The 15,503-nt window shown below is 34.1% G+C and overlaps 1 protein-coding gene across 1 annotated transcript in view; it reads left to right on the top strand.

Moving 5' to 3' along the window:
- Positions 1–11,337, top strand: part of LOC145989307 (transketolase-like) — a 30,405-nt gene extending 19,068 nt beyond the window's left edge. Inside the window, exons 7-11 of the mRNA XM_083124638.1 lie at positions 2,426–2,563; positions 3,293–3,419; positions 6,522–6,661; positions 8,788–9,019; positions 10,759–11,337. Coding sequence (XP_082980764.1) covers positions 2,426–2,563; positions 3,293–3,419; positions 6,522–6,661; positions 8,788–9,019; positions 10,759–10,973 — 852 coding nt within the window. The 3' untranslated portion in view covers positions 10,974–11,337. The remainder of the gene's footprint in view (positions 1–2,425; positions 2,564–3,292; positions 3,420–6,521; positions 6,662–8,787; positions 9,020–10,758) is intronic.
- Positions 11,338–15,503: the final 4,166 nt, after the last annotated feature.

Below are 15,503 nucleotides of genomic sequence, written 5' to 3'. Positions count from 1 at the left end.
CTACATTCCTCTCCCAACCGGGAATTCCTCAAAAACAGCAGGTACTCTGCTAACTTGGCATCAAACTGTAAAGAAGTCCTAGTTTGCTGAAGCAGTTTATATACTTCCTCCAATCATTAGTTAATGCGATCTAATCACAGAACACAACAAAAAGTAGGAAATCACAAATAATATGCAACCTAATAAGTTTTGCCCTTGCACATTTAAGAGTAGCTTTTCCCAGTACTTTGTAGCAAATTGAACAAGTAGTTAATGATGTGTTGTTAATGAGAACTAAGTTGATTCACTGAACAAAATCTCTACACAACACTGACACATCAAATATTTTGATAATAATAACCTTCAAAATTTCCTGGACAAATTCTCAGGTACTTAACCTGCTATGAACTTTGTGACAAATCCTGCCTTCCAATCCATTTTCGGTCGAATCTTCTTGTAGTGATGAAGCAATGTTCTAATTGACAAACACTGTCACATATCCAGGCCCGTAACCAGGCTGGGGCCGGGGGGGGGGGGGGGGGGCTCAGCTATGCTGGAACTGCCATCAGCACCCCTCTTCTGGCACTGTCATCAGCCCCCCTTTGCATTAGGTAAAACTATTTGGTGTAATTTGTTTGCAGTGAAGAGTGCAAATGTAAGCTCACAAGTTTAAGGATAAATCCACAGAACATGAAGAGCAGCTATTACATTCGCTCATCTTGTTTATGAGCAGAAGTCTAAGTAGCTGCAAGTATTTAGAAGATTATCTAGACTTTGTACGTTCTTTCATAGGGAGCTTCTTTATCTGTACCTTCACTGTCCCTGTTGCAACCTCCCGTCTAGACAGAAATCTGACTTTGATGTCATCATGCAAATTCCCTTCTCATCTGCATCAAAGGTCAACAGCTCTCAAGTTTTGGGAACGTAAGGGAGTTTCATTGCTTTGGCCGGGGATGGAATGTACTGTAGGCACTTTGATTCAATGTTGCGCATTTTTTATGTGATATAAATATCTGTATCATCTAAAGTAATATGTAGTGTGTAAGGGATGATTTCAGTATCAGTCAATTAACACTTCAAGAGATGTTTTAAAAGACTAAGGAGAATGTATTATTTGTATGATATTTATAAATTTTGTATAACAATGATCCCCCCACATAATTTACCTTCATTTAATACTGTTCAATTTTTTAAAAATGGATAACCCATGAGCCTCTCCCTGATAACCCGTGAGCCTTCCCTGGAGATCAGTTCTAGCTACGGGTCTGCATATCCAAATAAATTGTGTCAAATCCTGAATCCTCGAAACCAATTGACTTCTTTCACGTGATGATCCACACTTCCATAGCTAGTTCAATACTTGTATAACGATCCATGCTCAACATATCATTATCTCACTGACTGCACCATAATGATGAGCATTAAGATAATGATGAACTGTGTAGAGTGAAGTGTACAATGGCTGGTTATTTATGCATACGGTTAGTAAAACAATATTTTACACAATCCATGCATTCACCATTCATTCCCATTACCGACATATTTCCAATCAAACAAAAACAGAATATGTCATGACAATGTGTAAGTTGTTCTCTTCTTAACATTATAAAATGAACCTATCAGGAACCTTGAAAAAGAAAAATTCTCATGTGATAGACATATACATGTCGGGACTCAAGTTTCTTTGTGAAGGCAAATGGCAAGTCAGGGATAGGATTTTTAAAAACAATGTGTGGTTGATGAAATTTGAAGCTTTCTTTGTTAACAAAGAAATGACAAAAAGTATAGGGATGAAGTACCACCATATGCTTTGCATTCCAAATGAACTGAAGACTATTTAAATATACACAGCTGGGATTCACATGTCAAGGATGAAAAGTATCTCTCTCTCTCTCTCTTTTTCATTACAAGTACACACAAATGGAAGCTAGGTAATTACATTTCAGCATTCCTTATTGCATTGCTACTTCACTGAAACAATTGTACATACTCAACTGGAAACATATTGCGAACATTTGATTGCTCTTACAAGTCAAATGTAATGTATATGTTTGGCAATGAACTGACACTTTAGTAAACAATCTCTTTAATAATGATACAAATAATGGGAATGTAGAAATTCTTATGTTCCAAATGGTCGTTTATTTCAAATTTGGATAAGTAACAGTGTTTAGTGGTTATCAGGAATGGAGTAATAAACTGCAGTACAGATATAACATAACATATGATAATATAACATACCTTTGCTTGTATAAGAGATACCATACATTAATTTGACCTGTATTGTGGTATAAACCAGAGAAAATCCAATTTCCCAAATTAACTTCTTTTAAGGTGAATTTGATAAAGGGAATTTCTCAGTTGTTATTCAGTGGTTGAACTATAAAAGTTTGATAATTATATAAGAATTGTGAATTTTTATAAAAGACAAAACATTTATTTTTAGGCCTTTCCCAATAAATACATAGAGTGCTTCATAGCTGAGCAGAACTTGGTTGGAGTTGCAATTGGTGCTGCATGTCGGGAGAGAACAGTTCCATTTGTATCAACTTTTGCAGCCTTTCTTTCTCGTACATTTGACCAGGTAATTGCCCTAGCATGTAGTTGCTGTGCAGGTGAAGCTTGTGATAGATATGATATAGATAATAAATGATAATTGTAATGGATTCACATGGTAATTATTCCTATTTCTCTCATTTTATATTGTTTCTGTACCTGTTCAGGCTCATCATGATGCTGAGGATGAGTGATTATATGAAATTGAAACACTCAGGCCAGGATTTGAGTATGGAATCTGGAGGGGAAACAGGGTTTACCACTGAAAGTACTTTGCCACCAAGGTGGCATGCAAGGAAATTATTAGAACAAATAATAGCACTAATATAATTTGAATAGAAATACAGAAAAGAAATATTACATAAAAGAGTTAGGAGTGAGCAGAGCACAGTAAGTAAATATTGTTATTCATGTACCTCTTCTAATTCACGAAGAGAAATATGATATTGTGTGTCATCCTAATAGATGTTTGTAAAATAAGCGAGTAACACATTCGATGTACCACACACATTTTTATGAATTACTTTCGGCAAGACTTCAAAGATAAAATAAATCTCAGCTGCTAAGGAAATTTCATCTTCTAATTAGCATGGGGTTTGTAAGTCCATTTTATGCATAGTTAGGCTAGTTGGAACTGAGTCTGCAGTTTAACATATGTGTACAACTTTCTGTAAACCTTCATATTCTACAGAAAATGCCACACCACTAAAACAACAGGAAAGTAAAAATGTTTATGATCAATGTGTTATTGTTTTAGATTAGAATGGGTGCAATTTCCCAAACCAACATCAATCTTTCTGGTTCTCATTGTGGCGTGAGCATTGGTGAAGATGGACCAAGTCAAATGGCTCTTGAGGATCTTGCACTATTCAGGTCGATTCCAGGTAACTAATAATACTCCCTAGATGTGAGGGTAAATGTTAATATTGTAACAGAAACTGAAAAATGTTGACAAGGTCTTGAAGAATGGTGGGTGTTGCAACAGGATTTTATTTAATGATTTACACTAGCACAAGAATTCATATAAAATATGTTTTCTTTTTATACTTATGATTGACTGTCTGCAATTAGTTTATAATGAATTTTGACCCTAGTACACAGAAAAGTTGAAGTAACTGACAGAAACGTTAACAGGCTCGTTTCCAAGGAATAGATTCAAATATCTGATGTGAGTCCTTACTCCCTTCTGATTCAAACAAGAACTTTGTGAAACATTGAAAACCTGGAAAACCCAATGAAATCAAGTTTTTAAAAAAGTCTATCTCAATTATTTCATGTAACTACATTAAGGATGTTACCCAACATACTGTATTGTGCTGCTAAATACATTTTATTTACTATCTGATATCGTAAACAGCAAAGTATTATCATAAACGTTTTAAAATGGCGATATTTCAAAGTGAACTTCAAACAAAATATCTCAGATTGTTGACAAAAACATTGAAAAACAACATTTAAACCTGAAAATATTGCCAGCTGAATGCTATTTTGTTGCAACCCTTATTTTTTTTGTCAGAGATGAGTTGATATTATTACGTTCCATACAGGTTAATATATCATGTTGTAAAGCGACATATCTAGCTGTCGAGTGGTGTGCATTATCAATATCAATAAAATGTTTGCACAAATCTTGTGTATTCAAAGTCTGCAAATGAAAAACTTCAATCAGCTCTCCTGCAAAGTGAGTGCAGATGGACATATGACAAAATAGTATTCAGCTGGTGATATGTGTATATACAAGTTCCTTAACCCCTTAACCACGGCGGAACTATATGTAAGACTCTCGAAAAATGGGACTATTTTGCGGCGTGACTATATATAGATGGTGTTTTGAAAATTAACGGCTGTTGTATTGGGGCAAGTCATATATATAGACCCTTCTTTTTCATGCCAGCAAGCAGTTTGCAAGCAAACAATCCATTTTTTATGCATTGTTGGTACTGAAAAAAACAACAACTTTGTATTGTGTGTTTTCCTGCATTTTAACATTGTTACTATATGGACTCTATTCATTATCCTATACTGCCTTGTGTTCAGTAGCTTTTCTTTTATTTTCCTGTAGTTTGCGGTTATTACAAGCATAAGAAAACAGTTTTTCTTTGTGACATTTCAGAACACACGCTCCTTTCATCAGACATTTATTTTCATTTTGACTAAAGATACAGTTATAACAATGGTTAGTAATTTTTTTAAACAAAAAGAATCTGTTATATAATGGATGTTGTCAATGTTACATTGTTGTAATATAGCAACTTAACTGAAAAAAGCAGTCTGTTTTATTTTTATTTCAGATTTTTTTAAAATTATGAATCCCAAATATCATCAGGTAATTCAAATTCATCATTGTTTTCACAGTCTCTTGATGTTTTCTGTTACATTAAATTTGAAAGATGGTGGCTTACTCCATTTGTGAAAAAGAAAACTCCATACTGGATCTATGTTACCATTTTCATTATTTAATTTATTCCAGTGTTCTTCTGCAATGAACGAAGGTTCCCAGACATTCAACTGTGTGTTTCCCATTAATCTTTTTAAAACCCTTCTCTTTTTAATCAAATGCTTCTCTTTGATGATATGAGTTGACAAACCTGTTCTTGGGTTTAGATTTATAATGTCCAAATCGTGTTCGTGCCATCTTATTGCCATTTTCCTTGCTGTTTGTCCCACATAATCCTTTGAACATGAACAACTTATATTATATATTCCTGTGGTTTCCACATCTGGTAGAGAGTTTCTCATTTTGAATTCATTAAATGTACATTCCAAACTTCTTGGTGATTTAAAAACAATTTTGAAATTAAAACTTCTAAAAATTTATGCAATTTTATGTGAGAATCTCTTGTGGAATGGAATACACACAAATTTCTTTTCAACAGATTTTTCATCTTTGTCTGTATTTCTCTTTTCCTTTAGTTTTCTTGCGACTTGTTTTTTGATTTGGTTTATTCTGTTAGTGTAAAAGCCATTTTCTTTTGCTATATTAAAGAGCCTTTCTTCTTAATTTTTGATATCCTCATTATTAGAACATAGTCTTTGTGCTCTCAATGGATAACATATTTTTAAATTTTTTCCTGAGAGCACAAAGACTATGTTCTAATAATGATTTTATAATTTACCAAAGTAAATATGAGCCTGAGAAAAATAGAAGGACTATTGAAAGTGACATTATATATTGAATGTAGATCACAATTGCAATTGTTAGTTTTTTTTTATTGTAAGTTAGGTATATACTGACTCTATAGCAACAGAAGTTTTTGTGGCATTATATATTGTAATCAAAATATATAAAATTTCACTAATATTAATTTTGTAATTACGTGTATTTTGCTTGTTATTGAAGAAATAAACAAAAATTTCGACGATAAACAAAAATACTATTACACATTTTACCTTATGAAAAGTAATTAAAAATACAAATTAAAAATATGTGCATTTTAAAAATATAAAAATTAAAATAATTTATGAATCCAAAAATTAATATAATGGTAAATTGCAGCAGAGTCTATATATAGATTGTTTTGATTAGCTTCATTTTGCGGAGAGTCTAAATATAGTAATTATTTATGATGAATTTTTTGTCAAACTTCTCTTCAAGGCCACCACAGTAAAGGGGTTAATTACTTAATTCTGGAATAGCTTTGAAAAACGTAACTATCAGATCAAACTAAGCTTCCTGCAGGAGAATGAATTTGTAAACATTTGAGTTATATTTTCAAGAAAAGAATATGTCCAATTTTGCACTGTGTGTAATAGAAACTCAACATGCAGCTTCACTTGAGAAAGCTCAATTGAGAAATGGAGAAACCATGGGTATCCAGGATGGGATACGCCATGGTCATCCAATGGATACCTAGAAATGGATATCCACAACTGGATATCTATTTTCCATTTGGACATTTAAAATCATATACTATAAAAGTCAAGGAATGTGTGTATATGTTTGTGTGTTTGTGGATATGATGTATACTTTACATATATACTTGCAGGATGCACAGTGTTCTACCCAAGTGATGCTGTCAGCACAGAGCGTGCAGTGGAGCTTGCTGCAAATACTAAAGGAATTTGTTTCATAAGAACATCCAGGCCGAACACTCCTCTGCTATATAACAACGCTGAAGCTTTTCAGGTTTGCTTCATGTGTCTTTTTCTTTCCAATAATTACATGATAATATCACATAGAAATGCTTATATTTCTAGACAATAATTTTTAATAGCTTTCTATGATTATTACACACTCTAAAATGTATTCTTGCAAAAAATCAACAAAATGTTTGTCATAAATAAAATTTTATATTAAATATTTTGCAATACTTTTTTCCTCTTTTTGATATTCTTGGTTCTCTCTTATGATGCTACACATTGAATGTGGCAAGCTTAGGTTCGGGTTTAATATTATTGCCTAAAATATACCAATATAAAAATGTAGTTACACCCTATGCTTGCATTTTGTTGAATTTTTGGTAAAACTAAGTATGCTTTTATATGAGAGCTAAAATCTGTTTTTCTCTTTGTATTTGATCTCGAAGTTTCTTTTCCTTTCTTCTTCTATTTTCATTCTTTGGTCACTCGAACAGCAAATGATCAGACAAACCCTTGTCTTCACTGGAGTTGGCAACTGAAAGCAGCGCTACACTCCTGCCACATAGGGTCTCTCTTTGTCATTTATCCATCACAGTTCCAATACCGTACTGAAAGGTTCTGTTGGGAAAATTGTATGTGTCTATTTAATGAGTATGTATGTTAGAGTTTTTGCATATCGTTTGTATCCTGTTTTATGTACAATTTTTTTCTGAAGTTTACTCAATTGGAATTTTCTTATTCTTTAACTTTACAAGTTAAACCTGTTGTGAGTTTTAAGTTCATATCTGACCAGTTTCCACAAGTAGCTTAAAGTTCGGGTTAAACACCATTTTTTTTTCATGTTGAAATATTTCTGCTTCATAGGGCAGGGTCGCCCCCTTGTATAAACAATACTCCTTGTTCATAAAGAAATTAGCATTTACAAAACTGAGAAGATAATTAAAGCTGAGCAGATACCACTTTCAACAGATACCAATTTCAATGGTCATACTCCTATTGATTATCACTGATACTTATATCAATAATTGAAAATTGTTACAATTCAAAACAGTTTGTGGTATTTACATGGAACTATACCATATCATCTCTCTCTCTCTCTTTCTGGCTCGTGAGCCCTTGGTGGGCCTTGGCCTCCTCTACAATCAGCCTCCATTCCACTCTGTCATCAATTCTTCTCCTCCATCCTTTAATTTTCATCGTCCGCAAGTTTGCAGTGACGCCGTAGTCTGCCCTTTTTTCTTGCATGGTGAAGCTTTTCTCTCAATATTCTTCTTGGTATCTGGTCTTCCATCATTCTCTCCACATGCCCCAACCACTTTATTCTCTGAGCTTTGACAAATCTCACTCTCTCCTGGGCTTTTATTAAATCACCTAGCTCTGCATTATATCTCAAGTGATCATCTCACAGGTCCATATATCTTTCTTAATATCAGTCTCTCAAATATTCTGAGAACATTTTCATCTGACAATTTCAAAGTCCAATTCTTTGATCATAAGTGACAACTGGTCGTACCAGTGTCTTATAAATGTTAAGCTTTGTATTTCTTGCGATCAGTCTATTTCTGAACAGCTGCTTATTTGCAAAATATGCACGATTGCCTGTTTGTATTCTCTTCTTTATTACTTTACTCATATCAGTGTCGCTACATACGATTGTCCCCAGATATTTGAAACAAGGGACTCCCTCAATTTTTTCTCTCCAATTGTCAGATCTTGAGGTGCTCTTCTGATCTCAAGAGTTAGTCATTCTCATGTACATTGTCTTCTTTTCATTTACAGTAAGGATTTTTATTGATTCTCTTTCCATTTGCTCATAAATTTGTATAAGTGTACTTATTGTTCTAGAAATGATTGTAATATTATCTGAATATAGCGCAGATTTGACTGGACTTTCCAAATATTATTTTCTTCTGGTCAACTACATTTATTACTTTGTGCAGTGCCAGGTTAAATAACACTGCCGAAAGGCCATCCTCTTGTTTCACTCCTGCATTGAACTCAAATTCTTCACTAAGTTTACTATTTACTTTCACTCTTGCTTTAGCACCACTCATAGTCATTCTTATTAGTCTTATTATTTTGAGGGGAATATTATACTCCACAGGCATTGTGCTATGAAAATCGATTGAATAAAATGTAAGATGGTAAATATATTACACTTTAATGTTACAGATTGGGAAGTCCAAAATTATCAGGCAGAACCCTAATGATGTAGTCTTAGTTATTGGTTGCTGTGTGACTCTACTTGAAGCCATTAGAGCAGCTGACGAGCTGGCCAAGGCTGGAATCTCAATTAGGATAATGGATCCATTTACTCTGAAGCCAATTGACAAGGTTGGAATCATCGACAATGCCAAGCAGTGCAGAGGAAGAATTATAACTGTTGAGGATCATTATGCAGAAGGTATTATACTTTATTTGATGGAAGAGAAGGAGGGAATTAATGAAATACTGTATTTGTTCATTATTTGATTCATTATCCAAAAAGTAAACAAATTGGAACTGTTTCTACTGTGTACTGTGATATGCTCCATAGATACTAATAATTAAGACTTGTGATAATTTTTAAAAATGAAACCCAACCTTACCAAAGAAGGAAACGAAGTATGCAATAATTTCTGTGAGAGAAACTTGAAACTTTTCCTGTCCTTTATTTCATAGCGATCAATTTAATTTAAAAGCAAGTAATCGTACTAATTAGTTGATGAAATGCTTCTTTCTTGGCATGTTGATGAACTGACAAGAATAAGTTTCATTGTAATAAACTAATATTTGATAAGCCTTTTAGTATGCCAAATGTTTCTTTTGTATCTGAAGTAATTTCTAGACATTGAGTGGTTCAATTATTTACTTGAGCAGACAAAATGAACATACAATTTGAAAATATTTACATCACAATAAATTGGAATTTTATGGGTTTTTTGATTCACAAAATGATACATTTGGAACATCGTTGTCCCATTTTAATTGGCTCACACTACTTATTAGCAAATTTCCAGCCAAAGGTTCCAATTTCTGGCTCTATTATACAGTGGAACCCCGATTTTACATTCCCCGTTTTTACATTTTCCACCCATCATACATTCAGTATTCATGGTCCCAATAGAGAAAATGCTATAAAATTTTCCAGCATTTTTAGTTTTTTATGACAACGTAAAATCAAGATTCCACTGTATATGTTCCAAAACATCAACTGATATGCTTATTCTCTTTCTTCAGGAAATTATATGCTACATTGTCTCTTATTGAATGTTGTTGTGTCCTTTCTGCTTCAATGGTATTACTATGTCTTGTGATTTTGTCTGTCTCAATTGAAAGGCTCGAAAGTAAAACATGGTGACATTTTGGTCATTATTGAGTTACAAAGTAAAAAGAGCCATCTTTCAATTTTCAAGGGTAATTGCCATATCATGCAATTTGCATGGACTCGGCGAAGGCTTCTGAAATTGGTAAACACAATACAAAAACAATTTATCTGCAATATAGCTTCTAATAACCTTCTTTTTTCTTAATGAACTCAAAAATGACCGAAGTGTCACCACGTTTTACATCCAAGCCCTTCAATTGTTCAGGGGCTTATAGTCTCCATATGACTGCAGTACAAGGTCCGGAGATTAACATTGATATGGATATCAGAAATGGAGTTTCTACACGTTGTAATTTTTTATATAGGGTATCACAATGTTATTGCTGTAAGTGTCATTGTTCTTACAAGTGATTAATTGAATGTAGAGCTTCTCCACACTGGCAGGAAGTTGAGGTCACAACTTGTAAATGTGCTGTGTTGATTAACTAAAACGTGATGTGTAGGTATTCTCAATATAAGCACAATCTCCATCCAAGGTAGTTTTGTTTTGATACCAAGACTGATGTCTAAGGGATACCAAAGGTTACAGAAATATTGATTATCGATTTATATATATATATATATATATATATATATATATATATATATATAGTTTCATAGTTTCATTCTCATAGACACTGTTCGATACCCGGTGGAGGCACATAGTGGTTCGGATCCCACTTTAAACTGTATGTCCAGTCCCAATTAGCCTTACTGTGCATAAAGTGGACTCAAAACTCCAAATAAATCAATCAATCATAGACATTGATTGAGTTGTTGTTTTCATTTATTTGCAGGAGGTCTTGGAGAAGCTGTGCTCTCAGCCGTGGCTGAAGAAGGCATCATTGTGAAGAAGCTCGCAGTTCGGGATGTCCCACGCTCAGGACCACCAGCACAGTTACTTGATATGTTTGGTATAAGTGCTGCAGCAATTGAAAGGGCTGTTAGAGAGATTGTTATCAAAGACGACAAACAAATGAAATGTGATATCTTGGTTGAGTTTACTGGTTAACAGTGGAACAATTCTTTTCGGGTACAGTGTTAATAAATTTTCATATTTTTTTTTTTTTGCTTTTAAGACGTAAGAGAAATTAATTTTTTGTTTCAAGTCTACCTATTAATATATCACAGAAAATAGGTGGAAGTCCAGGTGAACTGGACAACATCCCAAGGTACAAATCTCTGGAGAGCATCAAAAAGTTTAACAATAATAACTGGGTGAATCTATAGAAGATGGTCTAACATTGGATTCTCAACCATTTTTTTTAGAAACATAATTTCTCATGTATCGTCTATGTTTACATTTATGTTTACAGTTCAAGTGTGTTAATTTTATTTTTATAATGTGTGAAATACAAATTGCACTGTTTACACTATGATGTGTAGTGAATTATTGCATTTGCAGACTTTTCTGCAAAGTATAGAACCTTGAAATAATAATATCTGTAAATGACAAAATTTAGACTAACAGTTTACATGAAGTATTTTTTTATATAAGTATCTTTCAGAGTATTATACACATAGGAGAGAGTTAATTATCAAGATGCATGTTTTTAAATAATAAATGTGAGTACTGTTTGTGTTGTACCAAAAATGAAATTTGAGGAAACAACCAACCTTTTGTTACATTTCCATACATCTTCAGACTGGCCACGTTTGGATCCTAATATCTTTGATGGACAAACAAATTAAAATCTGGAAAATTTTGCTATTGAGACTTAACTTGAAGTAGAGTTACAAGAGGCAGTATTATTGACAATGCAAGGTTATGTATATTTTATTTTAAATATTGTGTACTATGTAGCGTGTTCTAAAGTGGAATGTGACCAATGTTTATACCAGAGTTGGCATTTTGCCTTTTTTTTTCAGTTAAAACCCAATTAAACCCGGGCAAAACTGGGTTTTATTGTTTTTTTTTTTTCAGGCTATGTTTAAAAATATACATTTTAATTATCAAATACATTTTTCTCCTGGTAGTAGTGCATCCTAACATTCAGTTTGTATTGGTTTATACCCTGTTCCTACTATCTCTTGAGCAAGTGAATGAAAACAAATCTCAGCGCAAGAAGTGATGCAAGGTGGCTCCAACAATGAACATGTAAAATGGAACTGGATTGCATGAAAAGGGGGGGGAGCAACTGCAGTTACCAGCCTTCGCAGCAGCTTGTACTGCTTTGCTCTGCCCACTCGATATCTTCCTTGTATTGACATTTTCTGTTCCAAAATATTTGTCCAACATTTTGATTCTACTCTTCCTTGAGGGAGTAATAGGTAATGCTATATCAGTTTTCAGGGTTGCATTACCTGAGGAGCCACATACTTTGGTGCATCCAACAATCATACTACCGGGGAGGGGAGGTAGAAAATATGTTATAAATAGGGCTGAGCTGATACCAATGCCAATGTATCGGTTGGAATTCATCTGCCAATACTTTTCTGGCTTCTTGGTATTTCACGTGGCCTGCCAAAGTGCTTTCACAGAGTCTAATTATTGTGGAAACTAACTAACTAACTAACTAACTCCCTAGCCTTATTAAACCCGAAGGTTCATGGCTGCAGCAACACAGGCCTTCCATCTTTCCTATCTTGAGCAAGTTCTATATACTCTTTTCCATCCCTACCGATTTCCCTTAGGTCCATCTCAACGTTGTCCCTCCATCTTCGTCTTGGCCTTCCTACAGGTCTCTTACCATCAGGTTTCCCAACAAGAATCCTGTAAACTCCTCTTTCCTCCCCCATTTGTGCCACATGGCCTGCCCACCTAAGTCTTCTTGATTTAATTATTCTAACAATATCTGGACATGAATACAGATTATGTAGTTCTAAATTATGTAACCTTCTCCACTCACCTGTCTCCTCATCCCTTTTAGGTCCAATGATTTTCCTAAGGATCATATTTTCAAATACTCTCAATTTATGTTCCTCTTTCAATGTAAGGGACCAAGTTTCACATCCATATAATACTACAGGCAAAATTACGGTTTTGTATATTTTAATTTTTAGTTTCTTAGATATTAAACGAGAAGACAAAAGTTTATGAAGAGAGAAGTAACATGCATTTCCTGAATTAAGCCTACTTTTTATTTCCTCTTTAATATAATTTTCATTTGTTAATATTACTCCTAAGTATTTGAATTTGGAAACTGGTTCAAACGAGTTGTTATCAATAATTAGATTTTGATTATTACCTACCACTTGGTTTCGGCCTGTAAGCATATATTTAGTTTTCTCTTTGTTAACTTCCAAACCTATCTCTTTAGCAGTTTTGAAAAATATTTTAGCATTATTCTTAATTGTATTCACATCATCCCCCAGTAAGTCTACATCATCTGCATATGCTAACAACTGAGTCACACCATTTAATTTTAATTATTGTGGAAATTATGCAAAATTCAAACTTTCTATTTATTTTGCACGAAAAACTATATTTTGTGATTACACCAGTGGCGTATACTGGGTTCAAAACCTGGGCTATCTCACCATATCATAGTGTTCGAATGTACAAAACTTTGCTGCTAGGAGAGGGGGAGCTTTTTTGTTGATGTTATGAATTAAAATATATAACCTCCTAAAATGTAAATGAAAATGAAAATGTACACTACATCATTAAAAGAAAAACATTAAGGAAATGATTTAAAAAAAATCATGCTTATTTATAAAAATGAAACAAAAAAAAGAGGCCCATATTGTGAAATATTGATATAGGCTTATGAGATAATAAAAATAAACTTCTTACCTTCTTTTAGGGTGGTTGAAGTCTACCTATTTTCACGATTTAAAGTCTGAGATCTCCTCTTTGGCGTATTTGTAATGCCATCGCCTTGAAACCAAAGGTTACTAGTTCGATACCGGATAAATCATTCACTAAAATACCATTCACTCAGTACTTTACACACAGGATTTTCCCCGAAATAAATTTTGCACACCAATGAACCTTGAACATCCCTCGACACAATCTCGACTAGAACTGGTGGTCTATTTCATGTTGGTTATTTTTAGCTCCACTCATACACCATTGCCGGTCAGCCAACATATTTCTCCTCACCATTGTATCGCACCCACTCTGGTTCTTTGAAGGTCAACGACCTTTTTTCCAACTCGTCTGCAAGCATTCAATGACGTTCTTGGCAGAGAGGGTAAAATCTCTGACACATGCCACTCTTTCCCCTTCCGTTCCTGGGAAAATTGCAAGCATTTAATAATGAGTTTGCAACATTGATCCATTTTGTTTTGAGAAGTTCAGAGGGTAATTTTCATTTGCCATTCTTTTCTCTCTTTCTGTAATAGTTTTGCTTAAAAATTCCATGTTCTGGGAAAATTAGAGCTGGGAACAATGGTTTTGCAACACTGATGCGGTTGTTTATGAGAATTTCTGTCATATTCCAAAGCAACGGGCACTTTCCTGCCTCGCCTCACGAATTCAAAGAATCGGGGCAAGGTTTCCAACTCCTAAGAAACTCCGGTTCATCTTCTTATTGAAATGAACAATTTTATGCATATTTTCTGTCAGATGTTTTTTCTGTATTTTGGTCTCTGAGACTGGACTTCACAGATAGCTTAGATAGCCCTGAATATATGCCCCTGGATTACACAATATCTAATTTAATATTCTGATGTAATTCTTGAATATTCTAAAGCAAATTTCTTTGTAAATTGATGCATATAATTGGGAAGAACACACCAATGTTGGACAGTATTTTGAACAAATTGTAATTGTTGCAATTTTCAAATATCAGTATCGGTGGGTCGGCAAGAGTATCAACATCGGTATTGGCTTAGCCCTAATTATAACCAGTGCTTTTTTTCCCTGCAGTCAACAATGATACTCTATACTGGCACCTTTTTAGGTGAGGATTCATAACATTTTATTTTAACAAGTGAAATGCCTATGATGGCTACCTTCTGTAAAAGGAGAAAATTTCTCTGTTGAAGGAAATAAATAAATAAATAAATAAATAAATGCCAGAGGACCGGGTTCAAATTCCAGCCTGAGCATAAGTATTCTTTGTGTGTCCCTTCATCAATTTCATCATATCATCACTCATTCTCATCTTAGTGATTAGTCAAATGTGGCACAGTGTGAGTGTACTTGGATGCATCATCCTTTATGAACAAACACAATTTTGAATAGTTGTTATGATGAACACATTAACAAGCAACACAGTAACATAACCAGGGTGGCTACTCACTGAGAATTCCTTGAATTCCGGGAATTGTGCGTGAAATATTGGCTCCGGGAATTGTGCGGAATTCTGCATGAATTTTTCTCCAGAGACGTGAAAAATTGCAACTTTCATTAATCCAAAATGCCTGAGTTAGGTTTTTTCACAATTTAGCTTTAATTTTTATCAAGGAGGAAAAGAAAGCTGCGATTTTTCGTAGATTAGTAGCCTATACCTATCCCGTAACATTTATGACTTGTGTTTGTGCAGAGGGCCTCCCCGATGACGCAGTGGTAACATTGTCACCTTGTAATCAAGGGGTCCCAGGTCAGATTCCTGGTGGAGACACATAATGGTTTAAATGGTTCCCACTTTAAACT

The sequence above is a fragment of the Lepisma saccharinum genome, chromosome 6 (assembly GCF_977018435.1).
Source record: "Lepisma saccharinum chromosome 6, izLepSacc3.1, whole genome shotgun sequence".
In the NCBI taxonomy this organism is placed as follows: Eukaryota; Metazoa; Arthropoda; class Insecta; order Zygentoma; family Lepismatidae; genus Lepisma; species Lepisma saccharinum.
Note: the sequence above shows the minus strand (reverse complement) of the source record. Positions and strands in the feature narration are given on the sequence as shown.